The sequence below is a fragment of the Protopterus annectens genome, chromosome 5.part0 (assembly GCF_019279795.1).
Source record: "Protopterus annectens isolate FY-2018-M chromosome 5.part0, PAN1.0, whole genome shotgun sequence".
In the NCBI taxonomy this organism is placed as follows: Eukaryota; Metazoa; Chordata; order Ceratodontiformes; family Protopteridae; genus Protopterus; species Protopterus annectens.
Genome location: NC_056735.1, coordinates 110071789 through 110086819, shown reverse-complemented (window position 1 = coordinate 110086819; position 15031 = coordinate 110071789). Strand labels below are relative to the sequence as shown.

Here is a 15031-nt window from a genome sequence, read left to right as displayed (position 1 = left end):
ATGTTTCATGCAATAATTGTCTTTTGTATGAAAGAATCAAACAATGGCCATTTTTAAAGGTGGCAACTGTAGGAATACTGGCTGTTTGATATGCTGTGCACCCTCTAAATATATATCTTCTTTTACCTATCTATAAGTAGTAATATATGTATATGTATGTGTATATATATATATATATATATATATATGTGTGTGTGTGTGTGTGTGTGTGTGTGTATCATTGGAATGTTTACTGTGTCCACATTGTACATTCTCTATGGTAGACAGACTGTTCTGCAGGATATGTTATTGATATCATCCTGACATCATACAGCTGAGATGGATTACTGTTAACTTGTCGTGGCTATGTTGTGTAGGGTCCTGGGTATGAGACTTGCAAGTGTTGGGTTACTGTGTTGAGATGCAGATCTGTTAAGCTGTGGAGGAGGGGATGATATCAGTAATTACAAGAGGTACTTATTTTGGGCCCCTTCACCCCCATTAACAGTGCCTTTGGTCAGATGTTTTGCAGTGAGAGGTTCAGAGTGTGTATCCAATGTGGAAACACAATATGCATTTATATATATATATATATATATATATATATATATATATATATATATATATATATCTGTATATTTGTTTTGTTTTTTAAATATATATATTTATATATATATCTTTATATATATATATATATATATATATATATATATATATATATATATATATATATATATATATATATATATATATATATATATATATATATATACATACATACATCTACATATATAAATACATTTTCCCTACTGTTCAATGATTGTGCTGGATGATATGTTTGAGAAAACGTCAAATCTGAAACGGCTTAGTGGTAAATCACTTTGGCTATAGTTTGCAGTGTCCTGGGTTTGAGACGTGCAAGGGCTGATTATTTTGTTCCTGGGTAGAACAGGAGCTGTTGGAGACAGAGTGATTAATACACTTTACAGCAGTTGTAAGTGGGTTTGCGTGGAGCTATGCAATGCCTACATGAGCTTAGCTTATCTTATGCCCGCTTACAGCCACTCAAACCCACACTAATTTCAAATAAAGAAAAGAAAAAAAGGGAGATAGGAAAGTGGTGAAATTGAGACAAGCAAGGGGACAAACAAGAGGAAAATGATGTAGGGATGTGCCAGACGGGTGTAGGAAAGGACCATAGCTCTGCATTTCTTTGGCAGCAACAGCTGCTTTCAATGTGGGCAATTTAGAATTTGGAGCCTCATACCTTACAGGGAGGTGTGTAGGCATCATAAAATATGGATGATTGGTAGGGTTAGATTGTGTGATGGGTATATGTCTCTGGGCAAAATGCAGAGCTATGTATGGACGTGATTTTTTTGTGGGACAGATGCCCTTTTTTTAAGGTGAGAGTGGGATGTTAAGGAAGGATTATAGGTAAGTGTGGTGAGGGAGGTTTGGTAGGAGAGATTGCATTTGCAGACAGACAAGACAGCAGATAGGGGCTGTGTATGACACATGGGGGTAAACACCTTGACGGGGAGAGTGGTTGGGAATCCGAGGCTCATGAGCCCCCCCGAGATGGTAGTAGTGGCACTGATGTCTGCACCCAATGGCAGTCACCCCTACTCCTTTACAGCCCTGAAGGTAGGTGTGCTGGGGGCTGGGCTGGAAGGGCCACTTGCCCCTCTAGCTACAACAGTCTGCCCTCCACCAAGCGCAGGCGATCATCCAGCTCCATCTGGAGGATACTGAGCACCATGCCACAGACCTCATTCTGGGTGACAACATCCTCACTGTGCCCACTTGCGGGGGGGGTGAGCCCCATCCCCTGCAGCGGTTCCACCAGAGGGTGATGCAGGACCAGCAGATAAGGGATGTCTGCTTTGGCTCCCAGATGTGCTGGGACCTGGTGCCTCAGCCAGGTGGGGTGGGAGAGGCAGTTCCACTGGGATCTGCCTTCCCATATGTGTTATGATGTGGAAATTAACAATGAATATTGGTTAGTCATACATAACACATTACAACATTAGTCAAAATAGCATGCATGGATATTCCCATTTACCCAACATAGTGCAATTATAACAGTGCCATAGCAAACAGAACCCATGCATATATGGAATGGCATTCAGAGTTGCAACACCATGCCAGTTAGTGATATGTCAGGCAGGCAATAAAATGATTATTCAACAGCGAATATTAGTATGCACAGTAGTTTAAACAATGATAAACCAAATGGAACAACAGTCTCAACAGTAGAGGTTTGTTTAGGAACATACCCATGTTGGTTTCAGTGTGATGGTTGGATCAGTTGAGTGGTGGAGGAAGGGAACAGATTCAGTTGACAACTACTATCAAGTATATTTGTCAGTACACTACTATTCACTACTCTACATTCTGACCACACTTGCACTCTACCTGGGCCATGGGGCTGCTACAGCACACCAGCGGCTGTAGATATCAACAGAGCAATTGTATCCTTATTTTAGTTATACACATCAGACCTGTTTCTATACCAATTACTTTACCTGTGGGCCCTAAGCAGATGAACTGTGTGTGCATTACATTGCTGTTTCTACACATATTTCAGGTTCACATATTAGTTGCAGGCCCTGGAGTGTGTGTTGTGCCTTTCACACACATCTACTGTGACATTCTCTGTGTGCAGGTTTCTTGGTGACTGGGGAAACTATTTGTGACAGTGTGACACTTGAAGGGCTTGTCTGGGCCAGACTGCAGAGTGTGAATGTCTAGCTTGCATCTATTTGTAGGACTGGGGCTGATCAACACAGCAATTGTACACCTTTCATAGTTCTACACATCATACTAGTATCCCTATTCAGATTTCTTTACCTGTGTGCCCCGTGTGGAAAATATGTGTTACAGTACATTCGTTTTTCTATTCAGATTGCATTTTACGACTGTAGAACCAGACTGAGATGTTAGTGGCAGTCCCTACATTTGAACCATGGTGTGTGTGCAAAATTGAACTACAGGCCTTGTTTTTATCAGACTGAGCTACTGGGGACGTGTTGTGTGTTGCTTGTGACATTTCCATCTAGTGCATATTTTTGTGCACAGTACTTTTATATCTGACATGTTGCATTATTTGTTTCCATTTTCAGTACAGATTATGCATATACAACAGACACTGCACATTAGCTGGATTGAGCATTTGACTGTTTTATAACTACATACTGCAATTTAGATTCCTGAGTACACAGTGTAGGTTTTAAGTCTGCACCTGTTATCCTTATATATTTCTCAGTATATTCACAGCTACATACGGCTGAAATTGGAAGGTTAACACAGGACAATGCTGGCAGACAAACAAGTAAAACACATTCTGATGGGAATATGTACTGTTGATTTTTTCCAGTTATTTGTCATGCCCATTCTAAAGTATGCAGACAAGCAGTGCTAAATCAGTTCACCTCAGTTAATGCATTCTGCAGGACATACACATTTCTATTTATCAGGTACAAGTGAGATGACACACATCAGTGTTTTGGATCACCTTTATTAGTTTTGACATACATATCTGTGTACAACCTTAAGTAGAATGAAACAACACCAGTAAAATGACCAGTCCATGCCAGGAGGAAATCAGCTTTATTTCAAAATCCACCATTGACCAAGTGCTTTCACCCACCATTGGGCTTCTTCAGAGCCAATGAACAACACTAAAAACAGCATTTAAATAGTAAATTCACACTGAATCACATGAGTACCCTGAAATCAATTAAACATTAACCAAATAATGGCCAAATCAACACTTGTAGTCTTTTTGTGTTGAAACCACATTTCAAAATGAACACTGTTGAATATGTGAATAATGTTTTGCCATATTAATAAATACAACACCATAACCTAATGAAATTTAAAAATAATAATAAATATAAATAATCATGAGAAAATAACAATGTAATTAAATAAACTGTGATTTGAATTTTAATATACAAGCTGCAGAAATGCTATCATTAATGCCTGGAGCATTTGAAGCATCCAGGCATAACTGCCACAGGCATTCCTTAACTTCTAAAAGTGTTTTAAGGTCTACCCCAAAATCTTTCATAGTTAACTTGTCAATGACAAAGAATAATTTTTTTGTAATCAGTACACACATTGCTGTGGTTAAATAAAGCATTTGTGGTTTTCTTATTCTTGATGTCCCTATTGTGTTCCAAAATACGAAATCTAAGTTTTCTTGTAGTCATCCCTACATAGAATGCGGTACATGACAGACAGCCACATATACAACCATTTTGGTATTGCAGTTACAATGTCCTGGACATCTTAAAGTTCTTTTATAACTGCAAATTTGTACATAGGGTCCATCATTAATATATTTGCAAACACTGCATGTACCACATTTACTCATATGTGAGGGTCTATTGTCTTGACTAATGGAATTTTTCTCAAACAATTCTTTGAAGTTAGACCCTCTGCTGTTAATAAACTTAGGGGAAATTCCTATTATATCTTTGATGTCTTGTGTAAAAACACTGTCCCACACAGTAGTAATAATATTCTTAATCTTTCCTGATGTTAGATTAAATTCCAATACCATGCTGGCAGAGTAATTCTGACAGGGGTTGTCATTGGCAGAAATTTTTATATTGTCTGATTTTCTATTACTATCCAAAAGAATGGGCATAAAGTCACTAGATAATCTTCTCTCTGTTTCTTCCCTAGTTTTGTTAAGTAGCTCCATTGGATAGCCTCTATTCCTAAACATATCAATTAAATGTGCCATTTCAGCTTTGAAACAGGTGTCTTGGCTAACAAACCTTGACATCTGTATCATTTGCCCCTTGACCACATTTTTCTTTTGGTGGTCAGACTGCATACTTACAGACAGGTGGGACATCCTGCACTTGGGCTTCTTGGATCCACTGGCCCAAAAGTATATCCCTCCTATGCTTCAGGCCATTATGGTGGTGATGTACCTGCTCACCAGTCCGGGGTATGCCAGTGGCACTGGTGAGATTGCATGCAAGCTGATCCCAGGCCTCTGCTTTGTACTGCAAGCCCTGGTACTGGCCCTGCAGCAGCCTGCCATCATGGTTTTTTACTAGGAGCCCAACCATGATCCTGGACTCCTGGATGCCCCAACATTGCACTCGGAAGTGAACACCTTCACCGACACCAGACATTTTGGTCCTGCTGTGAGCAATCCCAAATGGTTATGGCTGTATTCCTGCCTGTGCGGTTTAAATAGGGCAGTTTCCCCACACTTTTTCTTGATTGGCCATTTGTAATATGCTGAACTATGCGTAGCTCTGTGCCAAACCTGCATAGCAATGCTTAAACCAGGTAAGCACAGCTGAAAGCCGATAAGCAATGCTTATACTAGCAAAGCATTGCTTAAATCTATTTTTTCATTAAATTTACAAAATTGTTTTTTATATTTATATTTTACATATTCCCACCCCTACTGTGCTATACGTGAGCCATATGATTGACATCTATCATTCAAATGCCTTAAAAGTTTATTAAATAATTTGTCAGAGGGGGGATTCAATCCGCACATGTTCTACATGCTAAACCATGGAAGTACCATTACACTACAGCAGCTTCATGATGCTTTCTATCACAGTAGCCCTTGTCTATCATTTTCAGGATTTCAGCCAGGCTAAGCATAGCAGCGCGCCACACAAACAAGCTGCGCACCGCTTAAATTTTGGATTTATTTGATGAAAAAAATACATTTTTTTAAGTTTTATTGCTTTCCTCTTACCCTACTGCTTCCATGCATGTAGGGCAAGAGTGCATACATTTGGGGGTGTGCACTTGAAGGCTGCTGCCTTCTAGGAGTTTGTGTTTTTTTTTTTCAGTGTCCGCAGACACTGAAATGTTAGCTACTTACATTTCAGTGTCTGGTGACACTCATTTACTATATAATATTAGAGTCAGGCTGTAATATTACATAACTTGACACTCATCTGTGTCACAAAGTGCCATATGGCACTTTCTGAGCGAAGGGGGCATGTTACATGTGCAGGCACTGCTGACACATGCCCCCTGCGCTTGCTCCTGGTTTGTGTCTGTTTAGATTAAATAGCAGCATGTCTTCTTGCAAATGCAAGACGTGCTGCTATTTTAAATGAACACGAACCACTCCGTGCAAGAATAGTATTATTCTTGCACGGAGCTTCGTGAATCTTGGGGACTGACATTGTTTAAATGTATACATTTAGAGGGAAAAGACAGATATGAACAATCCTTGCATGAAAATAGTTAAAAATAAAGCTGATTTCCATGGGACTATTCATAAATGTTGAAAAAATCACAAATAATTGTGTCCCATAGTTTGCAAAATGGCTCATATTTTAATGTTCCTAAGATTATATCACAGGAGGGCCATAACAAACAAAATAACATATGGCTCAGCTGAAATTCTTATAAAATTATTTTATAAGAGTCTTATAAAGTTAATTCAAAACATTTTTTTCAAGTACCTATTCAGAATAATCTAAAACAGCTTTCTATATTACAGATGTTCAGAAAAAAATCAAAATAAGTTCCATGCTATGTAAATAAATTCATTCATAAAGTTAAATTAAATTACACTGTCTCCTACCAACTATTAAGGAGTGCCTTATGCCTGACCTACAGGACACTCACAAATCCAGGCCTGGTGGAACTGCTACACATCTGCAAGTCAAACAGTACAAGGGTCACTCGATCTAGGGATCTAAACTTAGTCAGTGATTCAGACAAAACATGCTGGAGAGACAGATATGGATCTCAAAGATTGGCCTTTCTTTGGAACAGGCTTCATACACACATTAAGCAGAACCCTTCCATGTCCCTCTTCAAATGTAGTTTGGATCAATGGATGGGAAATTGCAAATTCACACCCATGGTATTTCCTGTGTCCCTTATGGACAGGGGCAGTATGTAAGATACTTAAGGAATAGGCACAAATCCATGTCATTCTCTTGCCCCTAGGTCAATATATTGGGTAAAATTGGGTTATATTGGTTAGGCTTGTAAGGGGTCTTAAGCCATTACCCTAGTAATTTCCTACGAACCTAAAGATGCCAATGTTACAAATTTTGTTGGAACATTACAGACCAGTTAATGAGAAAGAAAGCAAACTATATTTTATACATCTGAATTAGTTAGGTATTCAGTAGCATGATTTTCAGTAGGAGCATTTTGTTGATGACAGACCAGATAAATTTGTTTTTACTTTATTACATTAGCTTTAGATAAAATAGTTCCAGTTAACATTGCATTTATTGATCATTGAGATGCATTTAACTGTCCCTCTTTCAACATAATTAGCAAGAATATGTCATATGACTTTATTTCTGCATACTTTCCCACCAACATGTCTTTAAAAGCAGCATGTGTAATATAAAATTCAGACTGAGAAACTATAACATCTGAATTTTAGCAAAATTCACTTCAAAGTCTTGTGAAATTTAATTTATTTATCAAAGATATGCAATTTGTATCTTACGATTTGGAAAATTAAATATGGCAGCTGTTTTTCTTACTCCAACAAACAGATGTTGTTTGTTCACTTAGTTATATTACTTTGTATTTCTGAACAGCTCTTTTTCATCCTGTTTTCATATGCTGCTGTCAAGTCTCTTAATCAGACTAATGGAGGTAACAAAAATGTTGAGCCTTCATCTGAGAAACAGAATCCATAAGTGGTTGCCTTTTTTAATAATCTGAATTGGCAGCATGTTGTATGTGGTGCTATGTATTTAAACATATACTTATCAGGCAGCACACCTTTTCTCTAAGTGCATGTATTACTGCTCTCTGGCTGGCATTCATCCCCATTCAGAGACATACTGGACAGATCTTTGTCTCTTTCTGAGACAATATGACCGAAGCTGCCCTCGATCCCTAAATCTTACCCCCATATCCAGCCCCTCTAAAGTTTGGAATACTTGACAATCTAATGTGACCACCTACATACTCAGGAAAGATTGTCCCTGTGGCAGTGAACCTGGCTTTTCTGTTTTCTGATCATTTCAAATTGCTAATAATAGCTGATGTGATGGAAAATGATTGATCTTTTCTAAGTTTCAAATATTACCTTGAAGGAAAGAGGTAAATTAATAGGTTTCCACTAAATGAAAACAAGTCAAAATTATGCAGTTATATAACAGAAATAGCTGAGATCATATAAAACTGGTAATATAAAATGCAATATTGTGGTTAGCTTAGGGACATGAGTTACAGACTTCTGCCTTCATTACCATAGTCAATGTGAAATAATTGATACTAGTAGAAGTTTATACTGTTCTGTCATGTTCATGAAATTGAGCTATATTAAATCCACACTCTTCAGTAATTTAATCTCTTAAAAAAGTATCATCACATAAAGTGCTGAGTTCAAAGTACAGCAACTAAAATGTATATTCACTTTATTACATAGTTTATAGGTGATCTGATATATCTGCAGAGATTCTGGTAATACGTTCTTGTTTCAGTAAATTGGACAATTAAAACAAATGAATGACAGTTTGGAGGTGATTGAAGCAATTATTGAAAGAATATACTAGGAGAAAACAGAGAAATAACCAGTTTTAATCAAATATATATCAGGCAATATATATGAGAAGTCAATTCAATTGTGTATTGCATGTTTGCTTTGCATTTTGACTATATAATGCAATTTCTTGGCTGAAATATTACATGTATTGAGTACTGAAATCCTATCTATTTAAATGTATTATAAGTGAATATGGCTTATCATGTCTCTAGTGCAATATCAAATAGATTACTTTCTTATACATCTGTCTGGATATAGAACGTATGATTCTTCCCTAAGTCATAAGTATATTAACTACCAGTGCTGATATTGCACAAAAGGTACACCTTTTAAAAGGCTTACCAAGATGACCTGTTTGTAGTCATTTTGCTAGTGGTTCTAATATCTGCAGAATAGTAGACAAGCACCGTAATATATTTAAATATTTACTGTCTGTAATTCACAGAAGAAAGTCAGCATTACTAGTAAATTCTGCCACTCAGCACAAGTTGGAATGGTAGGTACGATGTTGCCAGGCACAGGGGTGGAGAATGAGAAGTGTAATTAATGAGGTTATTAGTAACACGAATTACAGCTGCGGAACAAATACATTGTCACTATGCATGCAGGTATGCTCAGGAAAGTTCCTTGCTTTGTAGGCAGCAGCAGCAACATAAACTTTGTACTGTTTTGTGGAGCTTTGGTATCCCAAGGATTAACAGTGCTGCACTGATGGTAGGATAAATAAAAATAACATAGAGTAAAATCCAGTAGAATATGCCTGTAGGAGAATACCTTCCTGAGAAAATCAAAACACATGACATGAAAAATGACATATAAGCGAACTTCAGAAGGATCAGCATACCAGCTATACGGAAATAAGCAGCCAGCCGTGCTCTAGAGAAGCCATCAGAGATTGTCATTAAGCGCCTGGTATGCTGCCTAAGGAACATAATGAGGATGGAGCTGGTTACCGACATGGCAGTAAAGGGGATACTATATATCACTGCACCAGTTACATAGACATTCATAGGAATACCGTTAGTAGAAATATTATTTGACAAGACGTCTGCACCATTAATAATTGTTGTGTTCCACAAACTTGTTGGGAGGCTATAAAATACCATGATGCCACTTGAACAAAGGCTGAACATCATGCTAGTACTAACAAGGCAAGGTACCACTCTGGCAATCTGTTGTTTGAGCTGGATGAAGAGTCTGCAGGAGAAATTAGCTATCTTGATGAAGTAGTAGACAAAAAGCCAAGTTGTGAACCAAATGTTTCCTTGTGTGGCTGTCATAAAGATAAATGATATCAGTTTTGCCAAGGCCCAGCTTTGAAGAAGCATGTTTATCAACATGTAAAACACACTGGCTTGTATTAGGAGGTTTGTGAGAACAATGCTTATTGTGATTAAATCAATGGCTGGCAGACTCCTGCCTTGCCATATTCCGACAGCATTCACCATCAAGATGAAAATATTTGCTAAGCTGCCAAGCAGGTTAAATCCAATAAAAGTCAGAAACTGTCCTGCATTCCCCACCATTGTTGGAATCATTCTTGGTATGGAAAAAAAAAGCCAGACTATAAAATAAATTACCTTAACTTGTAGTATGAACAGAAGATTACAGTTTCAGGATATAGTAGCTTTATTTATTGGTTAAACAGAGCCTCATAAATAATTGTTCCAGAGTAAATATATGCTGCAGGTCTGGAATCCCTCTGTTCTCTGAATAAAGCTACTCATATGAATTACTTGTTCAGAATGCAAAACAGAGGAACCTATCTGGCCAAGCTGATGTGTATGAATATTTAGTTGAGACTGCACCTGCAGATGAAAATTATCAGTGAGTAAGTAATTCATGACTTAACCTGATGGAAATATTTAAATGACATACAAAATCTGAACTGAGAGTGCAAACTGTACTTTATAGGGGAACATAATCTTAGTTAATATTTAGACTGGTAATACGCTTGTTCTTTTTTCCTCTTATTTATTTTTATCCCATACCAGACAAGTTCTAAACTATTGCAAAGTTTACTCTGAATATATCTTATCCCTTTTAGATTTCTCTGAAACACCCTTATTGGATAATGGGAAGGGGGGGGTTTGCATTTCTAGAAGTTATTAAAATATTGTTTAGCAGCATATTTTCAAACATTCTTAAAGTTTGTTTTTTTTAATCCATTATTTTTTAATTCTATAAAATCTGTGAGCATTTTTAGACTATTTTACTTGAGTTATTATTTTTCCCGTATTACTCTAAACATTATTTACTCTGATTCTAGCCAGAGCTAATGGGGGGTCTAAATATTGTTGTACTTGTGGTCTTTTGTTACTCCTAGGGTAGCTGCTTTAAATTTTAAGATAAAAAGATAGCTGACTGAATGTTTTGAGAAAATGCATTACTAGACATTTGGAAATGAACATTAACTATGGCAAAATATGCCACAGTGTGATATACCTAATGTCATGCAATTAAGTAAACACTTTGATGGAAATGGCCTGTTTGACTAACAGTAGAATATATATGATTAAAGGCGAGGAAAATCAGGTTAGTTTTGTTGACCTGGCTACCATTTATTTATATAATTTGTGTCATAGAACTGTGCAAATTTGATCCCCAAAACATGTTTAATCAATCTATTCTTAATTTTAAGCATATTTTTAGATTAAGACTTAAAAAAAAACTTAATGGAATTTAAAAACTAGATTTTATTTCCTCTGTCTTTTCTTTCAGTTTAGTACAATGTATTTTTGTACTTTTACATGCTGCCAACCAGGACTAGCACTGAAAAACGAAACGGCTAAACAAATCATCATTTTATATAAGACAATTGCCGTACTTGGATAATCCTGAAGGCGTTATCCTTTGTGTTGTCATGTACAGAGTGGCACCATTAGAACTGCACAATTCTGAGTTTACAGTCACACCACTCAGGGACATGTCATATTATAACTCATCTCAGCCACATGGCACTGTACCTAACAAGCGTGCACATCAAGTATGAATTAAAGTTATGTATAGTTCCTTTTGTTGTCTGCTAAATTTTCATTTTCCATTTGTACTTTAGTTGGATTTTTTGCTTTACAATAAGCTGTTAACTTTTATTTTTACCATCAGTTTTTACATTTCTTCCTATCTTTTCATATCTTTAGCACACTTTCTATTATTTAATTACTTCTCCTATTTTTAAAAAGTGTTTTGACTATTTCTGTGAACATTAATATAGTATTAGAGAACGGGCAAACTGTATATCAGCACCCTGACTGGAGAATGAGCATTCTCCAGCAGGTATTAATGTAATGTACAAGTAATGCCCACCGACAAATGAGTCCAATGTTTCACGGCAGCATATCAAGCTGCTGTGGAGCTCAGACTGAAAAAAAACTAACAGCTGCCACTATTTTACGGTTGCTAAGCAGTGTTTCTGCTGTTTAGTGAGTGTAATATATATATATATATATATATATATATATATATATATATATATATATATATATATATATATATATATGGATTCACTTTGTAACCTCGAAATACTGTAATATCGAATTTCAGTATCTCGAGACTATAAAACCGAATCCACAAAACACAGACACAAAAAAAACGCGAAATTCACAACACCGAAAAAAAATGCACACACTATACCACACATACACCACAACACCCACATCACAACATAAACAAACAAAACTACACACATACAAAACTCATACACACATAAGCAGGGGGCAAGCCCCTGCACCCCATGGGGCTGCGCTCCCCACACCCCCCTACGTATATATACTTACTCTGAGATCGCACAAAAACAAAACAAAAGCCAACTCACACACGCACATTCTCCGACCCCTCACACACACACATCAAACACATCAGCACACTCACACACACTCTAACTCCCAGTCAAAACCCTTAGAAAACACTTACCTGACATAACACCTGCATCCACACACGGCACCGCGCACCATCAAAACACAATCCCGGACATTATGCAGCGTTAGGTCATAACCGCGAATTCGACATATATTCGAGTTCGCGATTATGACCTTTCGCTATTTTTAACATTCGGCTTTATAGTCTGAAGATACTGAAATTCAACATTTCAGTAATTCGAGGTTATAAAGTGTTTCTATATATATATATATATATATATATATATATATATATATAAGAAAACTGAAAAACAAAAGTGTGTGTGTTTATGTCTGTGTTTATGAGCGTATGTATGCATGTGAGTGAAAGCGAAAAAAATTGAGATGTTATTTTACTCTTGCTAAGCAGCACTTTTGCTGTTTAGCGAGTGTAAAATCTAAATATAACAGAAAAAAATGTGAGTGTGTGTATATTTCTGTTTCTGTGTGGGTGTTTCGGTTTCTGTTTGTGTGTGCGAATGTGTGTGAGTGAGAGAGAGAGAGAGAGAGAGTGAAGAGTGAGAGCAATCCAACACTGGCAGCAACAGCAGTCAAGAGGTTTATGTACGTCTCACTGCTTAGAAAAGTTAACCAAACACAAAAAATCAGCCAGATAAACACCATCCACAGAAGTTAAGCACGGCCTGCAGTGTCAACAAATGAAGATATTCCAAGGTAGTTCAGAAATAATACAGACGCGGACATCTGCAAACAGCCCAATTTTAATAAAAAGTTAATGCTTTCACCATACAGGCTTCATCAGACATTGAGAATGTGTTCAAACCAACAAGTTAAATAGTATCAGAACTACACCCATAGGTTGAAATGTATCTGATATCACACAGAGCTAATTAATGGGTCATATAAAATACTAATACAAATCAACACACATTCACACAAATAAAACTAGTTCATAAATTATAAAAACTAAAAACTGTATATGAGACATAAAATATGCATATATAAAATGTATATAAATACAATGATGCATACATATATGTGTATATTATGCACGAGTGGATGGGAGATCGTAGGTTTACCCCGGGTATCACTTCTGTGTCACTGTTAGACAGAGGCACAGTATACTAACCTCGAAAAAGGGCATAGCAAAATTAATTTAAAATGGGTGGTGAAAGCCAAACACACTCTGGCTAGGCTTATAAATGCCCTAGGGCAGATAGCCTAGCATGAACCTATGAACCTATGAACGTGTATGATTTAAATAAATAAATATATATATATATATATATATATATAACTAGACATATCAAACTCTAACAACTCAATAACTTGCATAAGTCATAAAAAGCAAAAAGTATATATATTCATAGTGAGCCATTACGGCCAGCATTAGAATACCTTATATTAACAGCCAGCCTCCTACTACGGAGAATAGGTTTAAGCGGTACCTTGTCATTAAGGCCAGGCACCTTATCGGCCCTGAGCCTAACTATCCATCTCAATTCACACTCCTCTGTATATGTTCTAATGTCACCCCTGCGTGGACTGGGTCTAACAAACTGCACAACAGAGAAAATAAAAGTGTGTATGGGGCCAAGGGCACTATTGTGTTTAGCCAAAGTGTTGGATTCAGAGCCCATACGTATGTGATATGTGTGTTCCCTTATATGCTCACGTAATTTACGATTGGTCTTACATATGTAGAATGCCTCACAGGACACACATCTGGCTAGGTACACTAAAGTTTCACTCTGGCAATTGATGGCTGTATGAAAGATAAATTCTTCCCCAGTATTGGGATGTATAAAAACATCCCTAGTGTCAATAAATTTACATTGGCCACAATGGTTGCAGGGTTTGGTGTTAATTCCATCACATAGTGGGCCAAGAATGGTCCTAATGAGAGGGCGATGGCATAAGATCAGTTTTAGATTTCTCTTGTTCTTATATAAAAAAGTAGGTCTAGGACCAACAATCCCACCAATGTGGTCATCTAGGAGAAGTGTGTCCCAATGCCTCTCTATAACGTTCCTAATCATCGGAGTATCTGATGTAAAAAACATGGGCATCCTCAGAACATCGCTTTGTCTATTCTGAAATGCAGTACCCACCATAGTATCTCTATCAGAGAAGTTGGGACTTGCCCTTGACATTCTCAGTGAACCAACTTCAGCTATTGCTCGATCAACTTCAGAAGCACTGTACTCACAATTCATAAACCTATACCTAAGGTCAGATAATTCCTGTTGATATCCCTCCTCACTTGGATTAAGTCTTGAGGCTGTCATGACCTGGCCTTTAACCACATTACCAAAAACAAAATGTGGATGCATACTATTACGATGTAACAAGGTATTTCTATGACAAATTTTCCTATGTACTGCTGTATTCAATAAGCCATTGTCAAGTCTCTCAATATAAACATCAAGGAAAGAGATACTAGATCTGGTAAAACTGACAGTAAAACTGAGATAACTAGTCAAGGAGTTAATAATAGAAACAAAATCCAACAAACCGGACTCATCCCCCTTCCAAATCAGAAAGAGGTCATCAACAAAGCGTCTATAGAACCCAACTGATTGCTTGAAGACATCTAATGGGAACAACAATTCCTCCTCCCAACTAGCCATCACTATGTTGGCGTAGCTATTGGCACAAGACATGCCCATAGCTA

The 15031-nt window shown here is 37.1% G+C and overlaps 1 protein-coding gene across 1 annotated transcript in view; it reads right to left on the bottom strand.

Annotated features, from left to right (window-relative positions):
- LOC122802126 (taste receptor type 2 member 125-like) overlaps positions 1-14569 on the bottom strand; it is a gene marked incomplete at its 5' end in the record, with an annotated part of 16690 nt that extends 2121 nt beyond the window's left edge. Inside the window, 2 exons of the mRNA XM_044071807.1 lie at positions 9345-9981; positions 14543-14569. Coding sequence (XP_043927742.1) covers positions 9345-9981; positions 14543-14569 — 664 coding nt within the window. The remainder of the gene's footprint in view (positions 1-9344; positions 9982-14542) is intronic.
- Between the last annotated feature and the right edge of the window lie 462 nt (positions 14570-15031).